This window comes from Balaenoptera borealis (genome assembly GCF_965194805.1).
Source record: "Balaenoptera borealis genome assembly, chromosome: X".
In the NCBI taxonomy this organism is placed as follows: domain Eukaryota; kingdom Metazoa; phylum Chordata; class Mammalia; order Artiodactyla; family Balaenopteridae; genus Balaenoptera; species Balaenoptera borealis.
Genome location: NC_138881.1, coordinates 10,239,415 through 10,264,337, shown reverse-complemented (window position 1 = coordinate 10,264,337; position 24,923 = coordinate 10,239,415). Strand labels below are relative to the sequence as shown.

Genomic DNA, 24,923 nt, shown 5'->3' with positions numbered 1-24,923 from the left:
ACCTTTTAAAGTCAGGGGCACAACTAAAAGCAAGTTATTTAGAAACTACTAACCGCTCGGTGTAGGGAGCGGCCAGCGGGGACAAAGTCCTGGTGAGCGTAGCCATGTAATCTGTACGCTTAGGACAAGGGGCTTCACTGGACTCGAGGCCTCCAGAGATGGTAATCACAGACCAGGCCTCTGTGCAACTAGGGCAAATGCTCAAAAGTCATCAGCTCTGAAAGGCCTGAACTGGCAAAAGGAGGAGAAAGTGGCAGGCCAGGCTTGCTGGTGAGCCCGGAACATTCTAGATTTTTCCTGTGAAGAATAGATTTCAATGATGAAACTTAGCGCAAAATAACTCCATAGACATAAGGTGACATGAAGATTTTCCTGTTTCACTTTTTGAAATGACGGTCACTCATGATGCAATTCAGCTGAAAAACTTTTTATTGAGGAACCAAAACATATACACTTACACACCCTAATTTAGTATGCAGTGCCTGGAGGATACAACCTCTGGACGCTTTTTAAGTCCTGGTCCCATTCACTGCGTCCTCCTGAGCTGGCAACCAAGAGTGGCGTCCCATGGGTGCTCTGATCAAGCCGAGTGTGGCCAAGTCGCTGCGAGGAACCCACTTTCTGGGGCCAAGAGGGCAGCATGAAGGGGACTGTGTACCACAGGTTACCCCTGCTTGTTTCTGAGAACATTCAACAACCAGTATTTTTTTAAATTGTGGCATATATATATATATATATATATATATATAAATAGAATTTGAATGCTGACCAAAATTTTGCCCCATAATCACCCTAAAACATATACTATCTATATGCCAATTCATAAAAGATAAGCCATTTAAACTCCCATTAAGGAAAGCTAGTTTCTCAGAACACAACACAGGTTTTCCCAAGAAAAGACTCTTGAACACCTTATGTATGTGCGTATATATTAAAATTTTGTTTATTTGTAAGGACCAGGAAGATCTCGGTACGGTGGGGAAGCGCCACCATTTGGGGCTGAAGTTCTGAAGCAACTCAAGTCCAAGCATAACCTGCGTTCTGCCATGTGATCCGCTCTCCTAAGCCTGTGCACAAACACACCAGCAGGGGGCGCAGAGGCCTGCGTGGGAAAGAAGCTGAGCTATGCGGTTTTGGGGGGTGGGGACAGGCGTGGAACATGAGTGGGGGAGCTCCAGCCACTTCAGGTACCCAATGGTAACATCAGAAGCAGAGAATAAAGGAAAATATCCCTGCAAAAAGCCCCCTGGGTTGCGAGAACATTCCTATTTCTCCGCAGGTTCCAACTCTTCTTTTCCTGGTGTATAACTTAGACTTAATACCTATTCCTAACATACGATGTTGAGACAGTGCATCATACAGAAATCTTGGGTGGAAAAAGCTAGGACAAAAATAATACATAGTTTGATTTCCATTTCTTCTGGATACACTATTATATTCTCTTTAAAAGAAAAGCGAAAAAAGTCAAATCTGAATTATTGCGTTTCACCAACTTCCCAGACCAGTTTTACGTTAATATTGACTATCTCAACAGTGGTGTGTTTCCTAAGGTTTATTTTTTTTCTACCCACAAGTGACCTCTTGTGGCGATATTAAGTTTTGTGGAGATACTAAGTTGTACCTGGAACAAATCAAGCCTCCAAGTTTTTTCTACGACAGCAAGTTCCAATTTGTCAGATAGATATCTATTTTTCTTGGTGAAATACGACTTCTTGCATCAAACAAAGAAGCCACAGATAACGTCAACTGTATGTATCATGCGTTACCTGCGAGGCTATTTTGTCGTTTGGGGAACAGCTTACTCCAGGATATGAGGATGACAAGGATGTGTAGCAAAAACTGGGGAGGAATGGAGGTGACAACAAATCTGAAACGCACGCCCCTAAAAAGCTTGCCTTTCCCGGCAGAGAGGGGGCAGGGGCGATCGCAGCGGAACTACTCTGAAGGAGATCTGAACAAAAACAGCATCTTGCTGCTGGCCATTTCCTCTGGCTAGCTGACTGCATTTTTTCAGCAGGAGTTGGCAAGTAGATGGGGGAACCTGGTGTGTAATAAAAGATGGTATTTCAAATCAGTGTGAGAAAAATTGATTATTGAATAGTTTTGGGGACAATTCAGATAGCTGGGGACAGGTGGAGTTGGATTCTTAATTCACTCTTTATTCCAAAACAGATTTCAGATGGAAGAAAAATCAAAACATTAAAAAGGAAAAAAGCAACCCTTAAAACATAGGAAATCATGGGAGAAGAAAAATGTTAAGGGTGATCCTTCATAAACCCAGAAGCCATAATGTGAAACAGAGATAAATGGGAGTACATAAGAATGTTTTAAAAGTCTTGCAGAGAAGAAAAATACAAAAAGGGAAGAAGTGAAAAACTTGGGGACTTATTTGCTACACACGAGAAGCAAAGATGTCACTTCCTGCCTGCACAGAACTCCTAACAAGCCAGAGGAAGAGGCCTCCAGCTGACAGAACATGCAAAAGGTATGAACAAAATATAAACGTGCTAGAAGGAGCGCTCAACCTTATGCACGCAACTGGAATTTACAGGAGGAGATGCCACGTATCACCCAGCCGATCTGTAAAGTAAAAGAAGTCCGATCATCTGCTGTGTAAGCAAGCCTGTGTACAAAGTCACTGGCATCCATACTTGGGAATGTCAACTGGTCTATCTTCTTTTTTTTTAGTTGAAGTATAGTTGATTTACAATGCTGTGTTAGCTTCTGGTGTACAGCAAAGTGATTCAGTTATACATATATATATATTTATATACTCTTTTTCCGATTCTTTTCCATTATGGTTTGTTACAAGATACTGAATATAGTTTCCTCTGCTATACAGTAGATCCTTGTTGTTTATCTATTTTATATATAGTAGTTTTATCTGCTAATCCCAATGGTCTATCTTCTTTCAAAGACCAAATTTTGACCCTGTGCATCAAAACCTAAATGGCTCATGCCCCTGGACTTGGCAACAGCAGTTCTAAGAACGCATCCTACTTGTACAAGTATATGAAATGTGAAAGTGAGTGTCGTGCTGCAGGAATGTGCCTAAGAACATAAACAACAGCACCTACTAAAGAGGAACGAGAGACTGGTTAAAGGAATCACTACATCCGCACCCAAGGGACTATCACCCAGCTGCGAAAACCAAGAAAGCAGACCTACTGCACAGCTGCGGAACTGTTGCTAAGGCGGAACACGCTTTTAAAAAAACACAGCAAAGAAGTATGTGCAGCATATTGTCATCTGTGTGAAATAAAAAGGGGGGTATATGTTTGAAAAGCATAATTCTGACTTTGGGAAGAATAGAGGCCCCTCAAGAAGAAAATGGGAGACATCACCCTATATATAAAAAATAGGGTTGGGATGGGAAAAGACAAGGCCACACAAGTTTGTGGAATCTATTATTCTTTTGGCCTGTTAGCAATCAAACTAAGTTGTTCTGGTCAAAAAAAGAAATATGCCTGACACGAAAGCCACTTATTTTATGATCCATCCATATGAACCGCCCAGGGAGACAATTCCCTAGACACAGTGGAGATGAGTGGTGGCCACGGGCTGGAGGGAGAGGGAGTGGGGAGTGACTGCAAATGTCCTGGAATTAGACAGTGGTGACAGGTGCCTAACTCTGAATACACAAAAACCACTGACCTGCGCACCTTAAACGGATGAATTGGAGGTATGTGACTTACATCTCAATAAAGCTGTTACTAAAAACAAGTTACATCTCATGCTCTCAACCCACGTGTTCCCCTCTAACCTTCGAGCAGGCCAGTGCATTCGCCTGCAGATTTCACTGTGTGACTTCAGTAAGTTTCTAAGTAACTGCAAGCATTTCCAAGAGAAATTACTCCAAAATGTTGCTCACATTCCCCTGTCGTCTTAAGCAGACAACACTCGGGGCTGCTTGCACCCGAAGGGGAGCTTTTAAGTTCGATTCTAGGTCCTTAGCTTGGCCATGGAGGGGATGAGGGATGGGCATTTGCATTTTAAAGATGTCCCCAAGCTTGATGGTCACCGCTCTCTTGTGGCAGGTTTTTAGCGTGCACAGACTTACGAGCTTCCTTGCTTTCTCTCAGGACTGGTGGACGGAGCTCTCTTTCACCTCTCCCTCCCTGACAGAGGCCCCTGCCCGGGGAATTAAAACTCCATTCCGCTCTTTCCCCCCCCACAGAGAGCATCCATTCCGCTCTTTCCCCCCCCACAGAGAGCAGCTGCGCAGTTCTACAAGGTGACTCTGACTCACTGAGGCGCGGCGCACAGTAAAGCGCTCTGCATCGGCGTTCCATCATCTTCACCCCGATCCTCAATGTCTGTACTGATTGCTCTTTAATTCCCTGAGTCTCTGCAAAGCCCCCTGGATTTGCTGCTCAGTACCGTTAGTTATGCCATTCACTGCACCTGCGCTCTGATACTTTTAGTGCCATGTCAATTTCCGTCCAACATCCTCCTTTTACAGCCTAGCAACTATCCTGTGAGCCCACGGGGCTGGCTGCCCGCCGCCCTGTTATCTGCAGGCGCTGTGGCTCTCTGTGGGCTGAGCCCCCTCGGCTTCCTAACTGGGATCGTCAGGCACAATGAGGTGGTCTTCAGCGGGGAGTGCTTACTGAACAGCTGGGCTTGTGGAATTCTCCCTCGGCCGTGCCTCTGTGGCCTGGGGTCAATTTTCCCAGCATCGGGAAAGACTGGCTTTCCTCCCCAGGTTGCAAGGAGGGGTCTCCCTGCCATCTCCCTTCTCTCTGGAGGCCCCCATGAGGGCATGAGCCTCTCCCAAGCCACCCGCCTCTTCCTGGATCTGACACCCATACCCCAGGCCACCCCGAGCGTGGCTGTCAGCCTTCTTTATTTCTTGGCCACAGACATCTCCCTTTCTTTCTGGCTGCTCTGTGGACACGGATTTAAAAATTTTTCTATTTTGGCTTCCATTTCTAAGTGTTTGTAGTAAGAAGAACTAGCTTGGTCAATCGTGTTGTTAAGTAAAAGCCTTATTTTCCAATTAGGCTCACTGCTTTTATAATCAGAAATGAAAACTTAAAAAACTCAAAACATTCTTTGCTAAAACCAAATGTCTGTGTGTATTTTTTTTTTCTTTCATGAGTGTTGAAATGTTAAAGATGACAGCTCTCTGCTCTGGAGGTGAAGCCTGTTGGCTACTTACTTGCTCATTTGCAAAATAAACTGTTCAGTACTTTAAGACATGCTTCCTCATCTAACACATACGGAAAGGAAAAAGCAGTCGGCAAACACACAAATCGAAATCCGCCTTGTGCCGCCTGGGCCTGTGCAGTACCTTTTGGCGCCCCCGGCGTCAGGTGAAACAATGATGCAGTTTCTCCACTCGGTGATGTTCTCCCGAATCCACTGCAGGACCGCGGGCTCCGCGTACAAGTTATCCACAGGGATATCAAAGAACCCCTAAGGGGAGAAGCGGGTGTCACGTTATCACGGGGTTTTTAAAAAGATCTTCTCTTTCATGAAATAAAACTTGAATTTTTTATTCAAAAGAAGCCTTTTCAACTGACTCCCCTTTTTTTCTTTTTTTTTTTAATTTCTTTTTTTTAAATTGAAGTATAGTTGACTGACAAGGTTGTGTTACTTTCAGGTGTCCAGCAAAGTGATTCAGTTATTTATATATATATATATATATATGTATTCTTTTTCAGATTCTTTTCCATTATACGAGATACTGAATATAGTTCCCTGTGCTATACAGTAGGCCCTTGTTGTTTACCTATTTTATATACAGTAGTGTGTATCTGTTCATCCCAAGCTCCTAATTTATCCCCCCCCCACCTTTCCCCTTTGGTAACCGTTTTTCTATGTCTGTGCAGACTCCCTTTTCTTAATTCAAACAGAATTAAATCAAAAGACAGATAAGTTCCAGAAGCAGATTTCAGTTCAATACGGGGACATGGTCCGTTATCTTATGATCAGCTCTATCCTAAGGAATAGGAGAATGGTTTTGTAGATCAGTGGGTGAGAGGTTTGCTGTTTCTTAAACACCTTATCATAAGCCAAATAAGTCAACATTCACTATATCACAGAGTATGCATAGTGTAATTTGGCCTGTTTACCAGATTACGGAACTAAGTTATGAAGAGTTTTAAAAAACCTACATTACGACTCTCCCATTCTAATTATTTTCCAGAAGTTGAGATGGAATTATAGTTTACTACCAAGAAGCCATTCCTGCTCCTCCAAAAGTGAGTAGAGGGAAGGTGGTGCTGGAGACAGGCGATATCAACATTAAATATATTTCTAAGTTCAGTAAAAAAGATGAAAATCCAAGAGTTGCCATATACAAACTTAAAAACACACGTCGTGTTACCTCCTTCAAAAATTATTTAACTAACAGGGTGTTAGGATTTAACCACTTGCACTAAGCCCCCACCATAACCAAGGACAACAAAGAAAATGCTGGAACCTGGATCTGAGAGGCATGCAGGTCCATGGTGATGATGTGATCCGCCCCAGCGACCGAGAGCATATTGGCCACAAGTTTCGCCGAAATCGGAGCACGACTCTAAAATATAAAGGCACGGATTTTATAACAGGGGAGAGATGGAGACCTCCAGATTTCTCCCACTAAGATTTATAGAAGAAAGAGGAATCACAGATGCTTTATTACACATGAAGAAAATTAACTTAATAATTCAAAATTAATACTTCAATAATTTAAACTTAGTAATTTAAATGATTTCATTATTAATAAAGAAAGTTATAGGTTATAATAGCAAAAGATACTCATCCCGTTTTATTCACCAAATATTAATTATTTACATCTACTACTGTGAGACAGTGTGCCTGACACTGGGTATAGAAAACAAATATCAAAGAAGCAAATAATTAATCATAAATACGTGTAATATCACAATTTATATAATTCCAATTGTGACAACTGTGCAGAATAACAGGTCCCGGGAGAGAGACAGACAGACAGACAAGAGCATGAAGGACACCAAGTTAAAAGACACTGGTTGTCAGAGGCCCCTCTGAGGAAAGTGCTTTTTAAGGCGAGGCCAGCAGAAGCAGAAACCAGTGTTGCAGCAAGAGCAGCCCATGTGACGGCATGGAGGCCGAGAGATCACATCCAGGGACGGAACGAATCCTAGCGTCGCTACAGGCAGTGGTCCAGGACAGAGTGTGAGGGGATGCCGGGAGAGAGGCAGGGGCGCATCCTGCAGAGCCCTGAAGGCCAAGGCCAGCCCTTAAAGATGAGTTTCTGCACTACAGCTGGGAGCGAAGGCTGTTACAAATTCGACAAAAACCAGATCCAAGAAAGAACACCTTAAGGCGATGGATAATTTGATATTCAGAGAAACGGACGCAGCGTGATGCTGTATCCTCTCTGAAGGTACCCAACTTCTCCATAGCTTTAGGGTCCACACCATAAATGACAGACAGTAACTCTGTCCACGTCAAAACAACCCAAGGGACTATACAGGCGTGAGGAGACCTAGGGAGAGAGTTCAGCATTCTGCTGTGAACAGTGTTATTCCTATACAGCACAGAAAAGGAAATGTAAGCTTAACAGAAGATTTCATTCAAACTCACAATGGCACATGTCAATTATATCTCAAAGCTGAAAACAAAAAAGATTTCATTCAAAATAGTAACAAATGATCTCTGTTAAATACACAGACAGACACACACACACACACACACACACACACACACACAGTATATTCATGTAAAAACACACAGGAATTATATCACAATGTGAACAGATTTTTATTTTCTCTAATAACACCATACTTTTATAAAAAAGAAACCTATTACTTGATGATAATACACACACACACACACACACACACACACATTTTTTTCACACACAATGAGAGGAAACAGCCCAAATGTTACCAGTAGATGTTTCTAGAAAGTGAGATTATGGGGAAACAGTTTTCTAATTTTTTAAAAATTGTTCAACCTGCTCAACTACGTCACGTTTTCATCGTGTTAGCTCCCCTGCTCTGGTCCACACTGCCTTTGGGATAAAAAGCCCTCCCGCCTGTGCGGCTCTAGCTACTGAGACCTGGTCTGCCCCACCCCCATCCCTGTGCCTCCAGGACGGGTCCTCCCCGCAGTGGGGACTGGGCCCGCTCTCTCCCTCTTCCGGACAACACTCTAAGCCTTGCCATCTACACCTGCACACCCACCTTACCCTTATTCCACCCGCATCTCTGCAGACCTGATGTGTCTGATCCTCCAGATCTGGTTCCAATCTCCAAACTTTAAGGTACTCCGAGAAATCTCGAGAGAAATGATCTATCCCTTCTAAAGGGACACAGCATTTGGTCCCCACCATATGGGACCACCTTATGCCGCCTGCTTAAAGACTGACATCAGAAGATATTTTACATAGGATGCATAATTCACAACTAGACTATGCGTCCCTCAAGGGCAAAGAATTGGTTTTGGAGATTTCCACATCACCTGCAGTCCCAGCTCTGTACCTTGCATACGACAGTTCTTCGATAAATATTTAATAACAGGATCTCTGTAACACCAAGTTTCCGAGGCTTAGTCACTCACCTCACTAACTGTGAGAATTATTTAGCCTAACAAAATTCCAAGATAATTGAAAGAACAAATCGATAGCTGGGAATCTGACTCACAATGCTCATCAATTTGGGGCTCTTCCTCTAAGTTGATAACCTACAAAAAGAGTCCTCCGCTCTCCATGGCGTTCTCTCCATGGCGTCGAGCATTTCTTACTTCTGAGAGCCAAAGCACAGCGGTAATTTTTTTTTTTAAATAAATTTATTTAGTTAGTTAGTTTTGGCTGTGTTGGGTCTTCGTTGCTGCACGCAGGTTTTCTCTAGTTGCGGCGAGCGGGGGCTACTCTTCATTGTGGTGCACGGGCTTCTCATTGCAGTGGCTTCTCTTGTTGCGGAGCACGGGCTCTAGGCGCGTGGGCTTCAGTAGTTGTGGCGCACGGGCTTCAGTAGTTGTGGCGCACGGGCTTAGTTGCTCTGTGGCATGTGGGATCTTCCTGGACCAGGGCTCGAACCCGTGTCCCCTGCATTGGCAGGCGGGTTCTTAACCACTGTGCCACCAGGGAAGTCCCAGGGGTAATTTTTAAATTCATACTTTCTGATCTTCTTCTTCAAACTCTGTTTTCAAATTTGGATTTTGGACCGTCTTTCGCAATTTGCCTCAACCCCCAACTGCATCTTGCAGGAAAAATGATTCACAAGTTTCAACTGACTTTAGAGCCGAGACAGAGAAAAATTTGTATGACATTTCAACAAAGGTAGTCAAGGTACAGCAACCGAAGATAAAACGTTCGACTCCTCTAATGAAAAATGGATAAAGGTCAAATATTTTGTGAGCCAGACCAACCTGGACAAAGTCTCTCCAGAGAGCCCAGATTTTATTTAACGTATCGGCTGCTGCCCTGCTAAAAAGCGTAAACTTCGCAGGCTTTAAAAATTGACAAGACTGTAGAAATTTGTGTCAGCACAACTGTCCTCAAATTTTCCAGTTAAGAAATCAAAAGAAACTATTTGATCATTGAAAATAGAACATAACCTTGAAAATTTGGGGAAAAAAAAAAAAAAGCTCCAAGTCTTCTACCCCCTCAAAAGTAATTATTTCCAGCTGTGCCCACATCATACGATTTTTAGCAGGGAAGGAAACTAGCCATTATTGAGCACCCACTATAGCAGAGGTCAGGGGACTGGTGCCCATGGGCCAAGACAGCCCATGCTCTGTTTCTTCACAACCTGTGAGCTAAGAATGGTTTTTAGGTTTCAAAGTGGTTGAAAACCAATCAAAAGCAATATTTTGTGACATTTGAAAAGTATGTGAAATTCATATTTCAATGTCCATAAATAAAGTTTTATTGGAACACAGCCATACCCCTTCGCTTACATATTAAATATGGCTGTTTTCACACCAAATGGTGAAGTGGAGCAATTTCAACAGAGTCCCAGTGGTACACAAAGCCTCAACAATCTGACATCTGGTTCTTTTGGGAAAGTCTGCCCACTTGTGTGCCAAGCACTTTATAAATAGTACCAAATACCATCCTTAACTTCCAGAGGAGGAAACTAAAGACACAACAGAACAAGAGTAAATAATGGCACTAAAGGTCAAACCCAAGTCCACCTGACTCCAAAGTCTTACCCCAGAACTCAGACCACCCTGCACCACACTTTTTACAATGAATACTATATTGTTATCTTTCTTCCATGTTAGTATTACATTGTGCTGATGTGTCATCATGAAACCTTTCCTTCACTGTCAGAACTTGCCCCTGGTTTCTTGCACATACAAATAAGAGCAAAAATAAAATGTGACAGATGTGCAGCACTTGCTTAAAAACAAGCAGTGAGGTTAAAAATAATGAAACGAGCTTTGAATCTGGTTAAAAGGCTCTAGCTTTTTCTGCGCTTCTTTGCAGGTAACTCTAAATAGATCGACTGCACAGAATTCCATTGTGTCTTAGACGCCATAGACAGTACAGTCCTATGGGAAGGAAAGGACAAGTCTGTGGGGCTCCCCAGGGCTCCTCCAGTGGCTCAGGAGGAGAATTTCTTTCTGAGTCCGTAGAACAAGTGTGGCCGACGACTTCCCATCACATGCAAACACTACGTGGCCTTTAGCCTACCTAAGTGAAGCCAAAAGCGGGGAGAAGTGTTTTCCCCCATCACCCTGGGTCTCCTCATCACTCACCCTGGCTGGTATATGAATTACATATAGGCTCAGGCCATTTCTCTTAAGTGCTTACTAAATCCTTTGTTACCCTCACTTCAAAAGTTTCCTGATACAAAGCCAGCCCAGTTGGTCTAAGTAAAGAAATGAATAGTTAGAAAAGTTATTAGCAGCAATTTAAAAAGTCCAAAAGCACACCTCAAATAACAGACAAAATTAAAGATTTCCCTTTCGACCAGCATGGTGAGAGAAACAGTCTCTCTCCTTACTGCAACAAGAGTCAGCTTGACTAGAGATAGGTCAGAAATGATAGTGCCAGAACAATCGACATGTCCTGGCTGTCTCCAAGGTCAGTCCCAAAGAGCCAGGCTATACAAAGGGTGGTCAAGAGTCAGACTCACCTGGGACGGTTGGGTGAACACTTGTTTCCTGGCATCATTATTCACAGAATCCCCTTTCATCTCTCAAGTAGCCTGACTTAGATGATAAATGATGTAATAATGACACTATCTCAGAGCTTGAACTGTCCCTAAATACCCACTTATTCACACATCAGTGACCTGTCAAGGCCCCCTGGAGTGGGCTGAATGGTGGCCCCAAAGATCTCAGGTCCTAACCCCTGGAGCCTGTGTGACTGTTACTTTATTTGGAAAGAGGCCCTTGCAGATGTGGTTTTACTAAGGATTCTGAGATGGGGAGATTATCCCAGAGGGCCCTGGATGCTACTGTATGTATCCTTAAAGAGGGAGATCCGACAGAGGCAAGAGAAGCCCACGTGAAGATGGAAGCGGAGGTCAGAGGGATACGGCCTCAAGCCAAGCAACGTGGCAGCTGCCAGCAGCTGGAAGAGGCCAGGAAGGATCCTTCCTTAGAGCCTCCAGACGAAGCATGGCCCTGCCGCACCTTGATTTTCAACTTCTGGCCTCCACAACTATGAGAGAATCCATTTCTGTTGTTTGAAGCCACCCAGTTTATAGTAGTTTACTACAGCAGCAATCGGAAACTAACAGAGGCCTCTGTGATTCCTTTTCTGCTATCAGCTTTCTCCAACAATAAGGCGCACCATTTCTGAACTCCAGATTCCCTCTGCTGCTACTGGCGCCGTCTCTCAACTGCTATCATGGCCTTGCTTCTGTGTTGCTGACGGTGACCAGCTTATCTCTTCCGTCAGCGGTTAAGTTCAGAAAGTCGTGGAACTGTCTGATCGGGGTAAAAACGAAAAGCAGCTACCATGTCGTTTCCAAGAAACACACTTACAGCAAAGTGACTAAGGAACAGTGAAAGGAAGGAAAGAAACTGGTACTCAAAATGGCCCCCAAAAGAAAACCCATCTCAATGTCCAACAATAGGAACATGGATCAAGAGACAGTTGAACAACACAGTTCCAGACAACAGTTAAGCCCACTGGGGCTTCAAGAGCTCTGGAGGGCTCTCCGTCAGCGTGGTGACAGAGGGCAATGCTGGCAAGTAGAGGCCAGAGGCCAGGAGTGCCGTCACATCCCCTGTGTGGGGGAAGGACACCAGGCATGCAGACCATGCTAGTTTCTCTATGCGACAAAGACTTCATTATGATTAAACATAAGAAACAAAGTTTGAAAATACAATCTTGGAACAAGAGGTAACTGCCAATCAGATACTTGCAAACAAAAAATGCAGGTGTCTCAATATTTCTATCAGTTAAAAAGAAAGTTAGGGTTAAAAAAAAAAAAAGAAAAAAACAAAACCCCAAAAAAAAACCCAAAAAACAAGTTAGGGTTCCAAATCGTTACACAGTGGGAAAGGGCCAAGTAATAATAAAAGGAGTAATTTACCAAAGAAGCAGCAATGTATCAAATATCTTAGTGCCAAGTGCAAAAGCTACTAGAAATAAAAGGAAAATCTGATGACAAATGACAGAATACAGAATTTACTAAACCTCCTGTTACATGGAAGAGAAAAGGTAGCAGAATATGAGCTTCCCTATGACACAGACAAGAATGAAGATGCTGAACAAGCCCATGGAAACACACAAATGGGAGGAAGAGCTAAGACAACAGACTACACTGATGGGACGAAAGAAGTAAATTGAAATTTAGCAGCTAAACACACACATAAAACTTGCAAATCAAGTTTAGAATAAAAGCAGCTCCATAAATGACAAGTGGGAGGTCATATGCTTCACAGGAACAGGTGGGACCTCAGGTTTGGGCAGCTCACAAGCTAAAGCCAAGTCACAAAGTGACAGACACACACACAGCCCCTGCCAACACACACCCCAACATTTCATGGCATGTGGCAATTATCTGAAATTCACATTTCAATGTCCATAAATATATGTTTTATGGATTTATGTTATATGGAACTGAAAGGATTGCCGCGGAACCGACCATCTATTCATAAAATACAAGGCGGACAACAGCTTAAGAGTTGCTCCCCATAGAGAGTTGAATGGTATCCCCAAAACTCACGTCCACCCAGAACCTCAGACTGTGACTTCATTTGGAAATCGGGTCTTTGCAGATGTAACTAAGGTGAAGATCAAGATGAGGTCATTCTGGATTAGGGCGGGCCCTAAATCCAATAACTGTCCTTTTATAAAAGACGAAAGGACACACAGAGACACAGGAAGGCAGCCATGTGAAGACAGGCAGAGATGGAAATGATGCTACCAGAAGCCAAGGAATGCCAGGAGCCAAAAGAAACAGGAAGAGGCAAAGAAGGCTGCCCCAGAGTCTTCAGAGGGCGTGCAGCCTGCTGGCACCTTGACCTCTGACGTCTGGCCTCCAGGACTGTGAGAGAGCACATTTCTGTCATTCTAAGTAAGCCTCCCAGTTTGTGCTCATTTGTTTTCGCAGGCCCAGCAAAGTAATACAATCCCCTTTCAAGTTCCCCTCCAACTCCAACTTCTCTGATTCTTCTTGAAGGCAGAGGCCGTATCTTCTTCAGTTTTTCTAGAAACTCACAAAGCCTCCTACAGTGCTAGTGTTACAAAAAGAATAATTCAACAATATTAACTTCATTCTTCTTGCAAGGTTAAAAAGAGATAATGGTATAAATTAAACTTGGTATCTTGAGATAACTGTAGACTCATATGCAGCTGTAAGAAACAATGCTGAGATGGTGCAACCTTGCCTCAGTTTCTCACGGTACCATTTTGCAAAACTAAGGTAGGATATCACAACTGGGATCCTGACATGGATACAATCCAGTGGTCTGCTCAGGACTTCCCCCAGTGTTTTATAGTCACGTGTGTGTGTGTGTGTGTGTGTGTGTGTGTGTGTGTGTAGTTCTATCCACCACCACAAAGATACAGAATAATTTCATCACAAGGACTATAGTAATGTGTGTGCGTGTTTGTGTTTAGCTCTATCCCCCACCACAAAGGTACACAACAATTTCATCCACTTTCATTATATGTAAAGTATAATAATTTCATATTATAGTAATGGTATTTTCATACCTGCAAAAATACACTTTATCTGTTTCTATATGTACAAATATTAACGTGATGGCTGGTCCAAAGACAAACCTTTGGTAAAGCCAACCAGAGAAGGCATATTTACTCCATCCTGACAGTAGAGAGCAGACATTTCCTGGGGATTCAGAGGTACACAGTGAGAAAATAAATGTAGCCGTTAAGGCAGAGCAGGTTCCTCCAACAGGAGCCCCGCCCCCATACCTTGTCCTTTTTGTCTTGGCGGGCGTAGGGGAAGCACGGGATCACGGCGGTCACCCTGGAGGACGACGCGATCTTGCAGGCGTTGATCATGATGAGGAGTTCCATCAGGTTGTCGTTGATTTCTCCGCACCCACTCTGGATGATGTACACATCTTCTCCCCTCACACTTTCGCCAATCTCGACGCTAGGGGAAGGAAGATGCCACCCGTTAATAGGAAAGCATCCCTGTGACCACCCCCAGGGTTGTGATTCCCTAGGACTTGGCAGGCGGTGGTCCTCGAGGGTATGACTTCTTCCACTGAGAGGAGACAGAGCAAAATCAGCGAAGGGACAAGTCACACGGGCGAGGTCTGGGGAGACCAGGCACAAGCTTCCAAGAGTCCTTACTCTCGTGGAGTCACAGAGGACGTGTGAATTCCCCCGGCAGTGAGCTGTGACAACACACGTGAAGCACTGACTCCTGGGGAAGCTCATCAGAGACTCAGCGCCTGGGGTTTTACTGGGGGCCAGGGACTCGGTGTTAACCACGTGGTTTACGCTGTTCAACAGTGAGCTATTCCCACAGGGAATGGCGGGAAACCTCACGAAAGCTAAGCTCCCAGAAGCCAGCAAAGGGCCACCTTGCAAAGGGACCTTTTTCATATATGAGGGGATCCCATATGCTCTTTAGAAATTGTCTCAGGCCTGTTACATTAACTCTTTTTGGCTCAATACTGTATTTTAGTTTTTCACTTTCGTTAACGTTACACATACACATTGCTTAAAAAACTCCAATCGTTCTGTAAGGCTTAAAACAAATAAACAGCCCAGAGGCAGCCAATTTCAACTCTTGATATGGTCTTTAGATATTTACCTTCAAAGTCCCTCCCTTACGTTTGTATTGCTTCATCTGGATTTTTCATCTTAGGCATCACGTGTTGACTTCTCACTACGGAGGAGGAGGATTTACCTCTATCTCCTCCCCATCCCATCACCCGCACCCGTGTGCAGCCTTGCCATCTCATCTTGCCATCCTCCTGACATAGATCAGCATCTTCCAACTAAATGTGAGAGCTACATTTTAACTGTGTCAGTGCCATTCAGAGCTGAGTCATACAGTAAACTGAAAACCAAGTTTGTATTTCCCTTCTATGCACAACTTTTGGGGGTCTGTTTACCCTGGAGGAAATTATCCAACCTCTTCATCTACTAAGTTTTCCAAGTACTGAATACAAATGGCAGCCTCAACACTTGGCTAACAAACTAAATCCCACAATGTCAATGTCAAAGGCCTCGAGCGCGATCTCCATTCCTCGGCCTGCCCGAGTCTCTCCCTGAGCTGGCTCTCTTTCCACCTGTGCACAGCTGTCTCCTGGGATTCCCTCCACCCCTCTCCTGCCCTCGATTTCCCACTTTCTGTGCCCTTTCTGGGTGCACTTCCTTGTTTTACTGATGGGCATCCTCCAGTAGCTTCTTGAGAAAGAGCAAATAGGAGCTAAAGTCTTTGAAAATTGCCTCCCAGAAAGTTTCTGTATTTCAGGTATAGGATTCTGGGGGTTCAACAAGAGAACGAGTCAGCACAACACTGGCATACATACACAATTACCTGTATCCCGTCTCTTGCAATCAGAAACCCATTATACCCAATGGTATTGTTTTATTAAAAGAGCTAATTATTTCTAAAGAAAATGTAAATACAAATGGCATTTTGAATACCATATAGCAAGCGGTCTATCTGAATCAACAGAAGCTTCTACCCAACTTTAAATAATTAGAAGACAAAAATGCCATTTTTCAAGTTGACAGGATCTGAAAATGAGTTTTGATAACAGTGGGACTTAACCCCGCACGTGCTCTGCCATGGATGGAAAGATTACAATGCCGACCTCGGGAAGAGCATGTGACAGACCGAATTCTGCATGCTCCCTCCAAACTCGAGTACTAGGGAGCTAAGTGTAATGCCTTCGTGAACATCACATCAACTGTGAGGCGAAGTCAACCTGGAAATCACAGTATCACAGAGCTCAGGGGTCAATAATCTATAGCCCGTGAGCTGAGAATGGGGTGGGCAGAATAATGGCCTCCCAAAGACGTCTATGTCCTAATCCCCAGAACCTTTGAATACATATGTTCTTTATAGGGCAAAGGGGAAGCAAGGTGGCAGATGGAATTAAGGCTACTAGTCAGGTGACCCTAAAACAGGGAGATTACCCTCGATTATTCTAGTTGGCCCAATGTGATTACAAGGGTCCTTAAAAATGCAAGAGGGAGAGAAAAGAGGTCAGAGAAAGAGATGTGAGGACTGACGTAGGGTCAGAGACGTGCTATGTGGCTGGCCCTGAAGATGGAAGAACGGGCCAAGAGCCAAGGAAAGTAGGCAGCCCCTGAGAGCTGGGAAAGCAAGGAATGGATTCTCCCCAAGAGCCTCCAGAAAGGAACACTGACCCGTGATGGACTTCTAACCTACACAACTGTAAGATGCAACAGCAGCTGGAGCCACCATGGGTCCACGAAGCCTAAAATGTTGTCTGGCCTCTTACAGAAAAGGTTTGCCAACAACTCCTGGTGTTATGACTGTTTAATCCCCGAATTTCAGCTTCTTTAGCCTATTTTTTCCTAAGGAACCTCAATCCCCATATGACTAGCGGTCCAGGGGAAGACAGAAAATATATACAATCACCATGGCAACTTCTCCCCAAAGCTATTCCTGCTTCTACTCGTAAAGATGGTCACGACTGATCTTTACTCTAGGCCTTTTAAAAACTGTGGCCAGGCGGCAGCGTCCACTGTTCTTTACTGACCCTGAAATAAGAAGGTTGATGAGTTTATCTGAGCCAACAACGAATGGGTGTGGTAATTAAAAGACGGCCACAGACTAACACTTTTCCCATCAAGAAGTGCAGTCTATGGCCTCTTCCCCCGGATCTGGGAGGACTCCGTGCTTGACAACACAGTGTGGCAGAAGTGACGATGCACTGACTTTGGGGCCCAGGCCTTAACAGACTGAGAGCTGCCACTTCCTGTGTTTTGGAATCCTTGTGCTTGGACCCCAGTTTCCATGCTCTAATAAGGAAGCTCCAGCAGCCCTGTGGGGAGAGGTGCTGAGCTTCCTAACCAAGCTCCCAGGCCAAAGCTAGTGCCAACTTACCAGCCATGTGAGTGAGCCAGCTTAGAAGTGGACCCTCCAGCCCCAGATGCCACCACACACGGCAGAAACAAGCCTTCCTTGCTGAGCCCTGCCCAAATGCAGGTCTGAGAGTCAAATAAACAATTAGTTTCAAGCCATTAAGCTCTGGGGTGACTTGTTACACAACAGATAACCAGAACTTTGGGTCTCAGAATCCAGCTGGCTGCTCTGGGCATGTCAACTGACCAACATAACGGGTTACAATAGACTTTCAGACACCATCATCAGCGCTGTCCTAGGACATCACTGTGGCACTTCAGTGATCAATTGTAAAGCTGAAGCCAATGTCTTCCTGCAGAGCTTAAATAATTTAGAGATGAGAAGGTAAAATCATGAGGCTCTGTGTCCAATTAGATAGTGTTTTTAAAATGGGTAACGGGAGGAGTTCAGGACCAGGCGCCAAACCAGATTTCTGGTCTTGGTTCAGGGAGGGAGTCAGGAAGGGGCCCCTGAACATGAATTGTATCAATTCTCTCTTCCTTTTGCCCTTCTGCTTCTCACCTCTAGGACCACACGGTAAAAACCGGATCTCTAGTGCAGTATCTGGTACAGGGAGTCCTCTTTATAAAAAAATCAACCTCTGGGCCTAGACAGTTCATGGGAAAGAGAAAAGTCAGGAAGTTAACCTTTTATAGTCTAGATATTAAAAACGTAAAATGTAACTATATAGCAATTCCCAGACTTCATGCTGAGTGGTTTCTGACACCTCATGATTTCTAATTATTGAGTGGTAGTTATAAAATACTCAAAACCAAATAAAAATTTTTCCTTGACTTATATGACACCGCCTCCGGGAGACAAACTATCATCCCATTCTTCTGAAAGCTACTGCAACTTAATCAGGACTGCCAGATATTGTGGCATTCAAACCTGAATACACTATCCTTCTCCAGAGCCCTGGACTTCCTCTGAGACCTCTGGATAAAACTCTGCCAAGTGGAATTCTTTAGCTGAAGGACTCGTGCATTAACACCACCTGATACTCATTCACAAATGCTTCTTCACTTATATTATCATCAGGGTTGTGCAGTGGTGATTTCCCACCTGGAAGAAGGGTTTCCCGTAGCCTAACAAGCTGAAAACAACAACCTCCACCTTCTCTCTATGTAATAATAATAACCCCTCGGTATCTAAGCAATCTTTGCCCACCTCAAGGGCATCAAGCTTCTTCTCCGATGTTTTCTCCTAGAAATTTCTAGTTCTAGGTTTTACATTTAGGCCTGCGATCCATTTCAAGTTCATTTTTGAAATGGTGGGAAGTATGGATGGACTTTTTTTGGGTTTTTTTGCAGCTGCCAACAATTGTTCCAGCACCGCTTGTTGGAAATGTTGGCTGAACTGAATCTTTGCCAAAGATATCAAAATGATCGGTAACTCAAAAAAAAAAAAAAAAAAAAAAGATCAGTAAGTGAGTACAGTGGAAGATATTTAAGGAGGGGGGGAGAAATGGGACCAACTTGAAATTAGTCAAGAGCTGCGTGGACTCAGGCAAGTGGAAAAAAAGGAGACGCTGGTCCAGCTTCAGAGGGGGCCACCAGCCTGACTTCACTGAACAGAGGCGACCGCTTCCTGTGGACCTGAGACATGGGCAGCAGTTACATTCAAGCCATGGCCTTGCTGCGGGACACAGCAGAGTCCCAGGACGACGAAGAAGCTGAAAAGAAAAGGTCCATCATCTCTGAAGCAGAAAAGTTAGCACAGGGGATCCCAGCACGTGAGCCCTGGAGTTCTCAGGTTCTTTAAACCCTTTGCAGGACCACAGCCTCTGGAGAACTCAGAAGTCTGCACTCTGGCAGCTCAGCACTGTCACCTGGGAGCTTTTAAAAAGCCGACCCCGCAGCCCTCGGACCGGAATCTCTGGGGCAGGGCGGGTAAGAGGCACTTTCAACGGCCCCAGGCGAATCCAGCGCGCAGCCGGGGCTGGGGACGTGGGCGGGACGTTCCCTCGCGCGCCCGTGGTTTGGGATCGGCCAGGCAGGAACGCGGACCTCGGGGCGAGCACGCCCAGGCCCGTCCCTCCCCGCGTGCCCCGCGTGCCCCGCGGTTCCCGCCAGCTGCGCCCACCTCCTCCCGTGCCCTGTGACCGCCCGGAGGTCGCTCTTCCGGGCTGGGGCCGCCCTCTTCGGCTTCTCCCGGACGCCGCGGCGGTGGCGCGGAGGCCGCGTAGTGGCCGTCCCGCCCCGGAAGGGGGAGCGTGCAGCCGCGGAGGGGGTCCCAGGTAAGCGCCGGCGCCGGCCCGGCACCGCAGCCGCGCGCCCAGCGCCCTCCCCGGCCCGGCCCCCACCTGGTCTCCTGGTTGCTGAACTTCTTGGTGACCACCTTGCCCAGCTCCAGGCCCAGCCGGTCGGCCACGCGCTGGGACAGGTCCTGGTGCGAGCTGCCGCTGAAGAGCACGATGTTGGGCATGGTCAGGCGCGGGGCTCCAAGCGGCGCGGGGCGGCGGAGGCGGCGGTAACACGGCAGCCGGCGGCGAGAGCTGGAAAGCGCGACTGGCGGACACCGGCAGGAGCGGAGCTAAGAGGAGCTGGAGGGGGCGGAGCTGGAGGGGCGGAGCTGGGAGAGGCGGAGCGGGAGGGACGGGACTGGAGGAGGAGGAGCTGGAGGCGGTGGAGCTGAGGGAGGAGGAGCTGCGGGGTGGGAAGAGTGGGAAAGCGCAGCCGCGGCTCCCGGAGGAGGAGCTGGAGGGGGCGGAGGCGCGGCAAAGCGCAGCCGCGGATCCCGGAGGCGGAGCTGGAGGGGCGGAGCTGAGGGAGGAGGAGCTGCGGGGTGGGAAGAGCGGGAAGACGCAGCCGCGAGCCGGGTAGGAGGAGCTGGAGGAGGCGGATCTGAGGCAGGAGGAGCTGGAGGCGGAGGTGGAGTGGGAAAGTGCCGCAACAGGACCCGGAGGAGGAGCTGGAGGAGGAGGAACTGAGGGAGCGGCGCGGGGGAGGAGGAGCTGGAAGGGAAAGGGAGGAAGCGGGGGCGGGAGGGGAAGGGATGTTGGAGAGGATGGGGGCGGGAGGAGTAGCTGGAGGAGCGAGAGAGGGAGGGGCAGGAGGATTGGAGGAAGAGCCCGAGGGTGCTGCGAGGCGGGGGCTGCGAGGCGGGGGCTGCGAGGCGGGGGCTGCTACACACCGAGGGCGGTGGGATGAGAGACCCTGGGGGGCCTGGCTCCGTGGGAGAGCTCCAGGCCCTAATCTTGACCTTTCTGGCCTGCTTCGCGGGGGAGAGTCAATGAACCAGATTAGCTGGGCACAGAGGGAGGGTGAGGGAAGGGCGATGAAGGTGCCTCGCAACCAGGAGCGACCCCCCAACCTGGAATACCCCCAAACCCACTGCAGATCACTGGTGCAGATCACAAGGGTCTGCAAACTGGCCTGCAGGCCAGATCCACATGCTGCCTGTTTGCACCAGAGAGCTAAGCATTATTTTACACTTGAACATTTGTGTATGTATGTGATAATAGCTACAATACCATTGAACCCCAATTAAGAGACATATTATCCCCTTCAGAAAGGAACTCCTTTCCTCTCATTAGTGGGTGTGTACTGCAAAAAATTGTACTCTATTATTACAGTTTGGATTTCATCAATAAAAACATTGTGAATTTTTTTCTCTCTTGTCATATAAGTACCTACATAATATCCTCTCCATTTTGCCTCTTGGCCCTCAAAGCCTAAATTATTTACCATCCAGTGCTTAGTCAAAGAAAAGAACTGTCCAGGGTTCTTGAAAAATTCACAGCGCCAGTGACCATCTGAGCCCTGACCCCAGGTGGAGGGGGCAAGGTTGCTCTCGACGTGATGTGCGATCGAACAAAGGCCCCTCCAGATTCCTCATTTTTAGGTAGATGTGGTGGTCCTTGTGCCAGTTTCGCAACCTCCTGCCTGTCGCTCTCTCAAAGGCCTGACCCCAGGAACGCAGTCCGCCCAGGTGGCCCCCAGCTGAAGCCCTCCACATCCCTGGAGGCCCCGCCTTCCCTTCCCTCCCTGCAGACAGGAGCAAAAAGTCTTTCTCAAGAAGCAAATACACTCCCAAACCAACCTCTGGGCACAAACCAAATGTCGGGGAAGGGAATGTGTTACATGGGGGTGGAGGACTCGCGTGTTGATGATGCTGGTCACAGTTTAACGTTCCTCGATGAAAACAGATTAAACAGGTTGGATAAATGGCTGGGTTTTACCTAATGTTGCCAAGAATTGGCTCTCCATCAAGAGAAGGCCACTCGCAGGTGGGTTGTAGCCTGCTCTAATCTGACTTCATATTTTTGGGATTTGGGGGATTGTTGGGATTATTCATATCATTGGAATTTTTCATCTGGGTCCATGTACTTTGCAAATTAGACTGCCTAGCACATCACGTGTTTCTTTTAAACTCCTGCATCTGCCTGCTTACCAAAAAATTGTCCAAAGCGTTAATTATGGCAGCACCTCTGCCCCTTTTTCATTCCGCCTGGAGATGTATATGTGCTCTATTAATTTTGGGGGAAAAAACCCTTCTTGCAATGCCTTATCTATGTATTCTATGGATAATTACCATAGCAATGAGATTTATACTCATACTCAAACATATGTTTAAAATTTTTATTGAATGAGTCTGCCAATGTAATTATTTTAAACTCTCCTAATAAAATTTACTACCAACAGTATTACTATAATTTTTATGTCCTTAAAATTTCTCTCATAGACAAAATATATACACATTCTTCTCAGAGGGAAAGTGGCTTCTTGTTGGCATGGTGGGGCTGCAGTTCTTTGATAACAAAACGGATGGACTCTATAAAACAGTAGAAGTTAAAGCCCCGGTCCTCCAAGTCTGTTTATGGTCGGGCACTTGGAAGCTATGATTGAATTGTCACAAACCATGACTTCAATACTACCAGGGAGAAGCAATATCTGGGTTGGGGCAACTAATAAAATGGTTGTCGGTACAACACTTTGATGAGTTACTATGCTTAAATGCTGAGGGTAAACAAGGGGAAATATCCCACTGGGATGGATGAGAGTCATCTAAAATCACCATGAGTAGCAGACTGTCCAGAAAGCTGATCTTTATTTAAGTGTGAACACTCTCTCTCCCAAGCGCCTTTATCCTTGATCCATAGCACCCAGGTTGTGGGGACCTTGGTCTAGAGCGGGTCTCTCAGCCTTGGCACTACTGAGATTTGGGCTGGGTAATTCTTTGTTGTGGGCCCTGTCCTGTTGCTTGTAGGATGTTTAGCAGCATTCCTGGCCTCTACCAGTAGCACCTCCCCACCAGTTGTGACAACCAAAAGTGTCTCCAGACATTGCTAAATGTCCCCTAAGGAGTAAAATCACCCCAGGTTAAGAACCACTTGTCTGAACAAACCACTGACCCTTTCTTCCTCCATGTGAGCCTTTCCTTAGAGCTGCTTGGGCTTCCTCACAGCATGGCTGCAGGCTTCCAAGAAGATAAGCCTCAATGAGCAAGAGCTTATCCAGCCTCTGCTTTTATCCTGTTTGCTAATGTCCCATTGGCCAAAGCAAGTCACGTGGCCAAGACCAGCGTCAAAGTGGTATGGGACAACATAAGGGCATGAATATTAGGTCCACCAGTCCACCAGCTGTCTACCCCAGTGCACTGACTTCTTGGACAGAATGTGGAGTTGAGGAAGTCCCCAACAAAATGGAACACACGTTGAAAGACTCAAGACCCAGAGGATGAAAAGAACATCTACTATGTGTACATAAAATCTTAGACCACGAACATATTGTAAAGTATTCATTATTTTAAGATAAAATGTTAGTGGAGAAAATTAAAATGATAAGATATTTCCATTGTTGACTTCTGTCTTCATTGACTCATGGATAGGGCTGAAATGGGAAAGCACTCATTTGAGTTTGTGAACAGTTTCACATCTTGTATTCCCCGCATCATTTAGCCAGGTTCTTTCTGTATAGTGAGAGCTCTAAATATTTTCTGAATGAATTTATTTTCAACTATCCTAGGGCTGAGAAATGGAAGAAATGGCCCAAAGTCACATGGCTAGTAAAAGGCAATAAGGGGATTAGAATGCAGACCTTCTAGCTCAGCCCTTTGTTCTCTGGAACAGTGCTGTCCAAAAGAAATATAATACAAGCCATGTATGTAATTTACATGTTTAGTAGCCATATTTAAAAAGAGTAAAAAGAAACCAGTGAAGTTATCTTAATAATACATTTTAACCCAATATATCCCAAAATATTATTACTCCTACTTGTAATCAATATTAAGATTATTCATTAGATATTTTCCAGCTTTTTCATACCAAGTGTTTGAAGTACGATGTATACTTTACACCTACAGCGCATCTCAATTTAGACTTACCATAGTTCAAGTGTTCAACATCCGCACGTGACTGGTAGTTGCCATATTGGAGTGAGAAGCTCTAGAACACTGGTTCCTAAGAGCAATGCCAAGACACCCTGATGCATGCATTCTATCAGGTGTTTTTATTAGGAGTCTGACACTTTACAACTAATTATAAAATGCTAATGTTTATAAATAATTTAAATTATAAGTTAAAATGGATGCAAGTTTATTCTTCAGTTAGTGGCATTTTCACTCATAATCAAGTATTTTTCCGATTTTTATTTCTATATCTTTTACTTTCTATTATTTAAAGAAAAATAATTTTTAAACAGAGAGGAGAGTAAAATGAACACCCATAAACCGATCACCTAGATTTGGCAGCTGTCACAATTTTGCTATATTTGCTTCATCTGATTTTTTCTGAAGTGTTCTAAATTACAGTCATCGTATATTCACCTGAAAATTATTTAGTCTGCATCTATAAAAAGATATGGATATCACATAATGTATAAAAATTAACTCAAAATGGATCAAAGCCCTAAATATAAGAGCTAAAACTATAAAATTCTCACAAGAAAACATAGGTATAAATCTTCATGGCCTTGGATTAGGCAATGATTTCTTTATTATGACACAAAAAGCACAAGCAACAGCAACAACAAAAATAGATAAGCTGGCCATCAAAATTAAAAACTTTTGTGCTTCGAAGGATACCATCAAGAAAATGAAAAGGCAACCCAAAGCATGGGAGAAAATGTCTGCAATTCATATATCTGATGAAGGACTTGTATCTAGAATGTATAAACATGACCACAACTCAATAAAAAGACAAATAATTCAAAAACGGGCAAAGGAACCTGCACATGGACGTTTACAGCAGCTTTATTCATAGCTGCCAAAACTTGGAAGCAACCAAGATGTCCTTCAGTAGGTGAATGGACACATAAACTGTGCTGCATCCAGACAGTGGAATATTATTCCAGTGATACAGACAGTGGAATAGTATTCAGTGATACAAAGAAGTGAGCTCTCAAGCCATGAAAAGACACAAAGGAACCTCAAATGTGCATTACTAATTAAAAGAGACGGAAAAGGCTACCTAGTGTATGATTCCATCTGTATGATATTCTGGAAAAGGCAAAACTACGG

The 24,923-nt window shown here is 45.1% G+C and overlaps 1 protein-coding gene across 4 annotated transcripts in view; it reads right to left on the bottom strand.

Moving 5' to 3' along the window:
* The window catches only part of PRPS2 (phosphoribosyl pyrophosphate synthetase 2), a 32,052-nt gene extending 12,037 nt beyond the window's left edge, over positions 1 to 20,015 (bottom strand). For 3 of the 4 annotated variants that reach the window (XM_082375857.1, XM_082375855.1, XM_082375856.1), the window contains exons 1-4: positions 19,768 to 20,015; positions 14,318 to 14,501; positions 6,428 to 6,526; positions 5,294 to 5,418 (exon numbers count right to left, since the gene is read on the bottom strand). In XM_082375857.1, the coding sequence (XP_082231983.1) occupies positions 5,294 to 5,418; positions 6,428 to 6,526; positions 14,318 to 14,501; positions 19,768 to 19,889 (530 nt within the window). In that variant the 5' untranslated portion in view covers positions 19,890 to 20,015. Of the gene's footprint in view, positions 1 to 5,293; positions 5,419 to 6,427; positions 6,527 to 14,317; positions 14,502 to 17,984; positions 18,070 to 18,632; positions 18,797 to 19,767 lie in introns of those variants that run through there. The other variant, XM_082375858.1, reaches the window with a different exon arrangement.
* Positions 20,016 to 24,923: the final 4,908 nt, after the last annotated feature.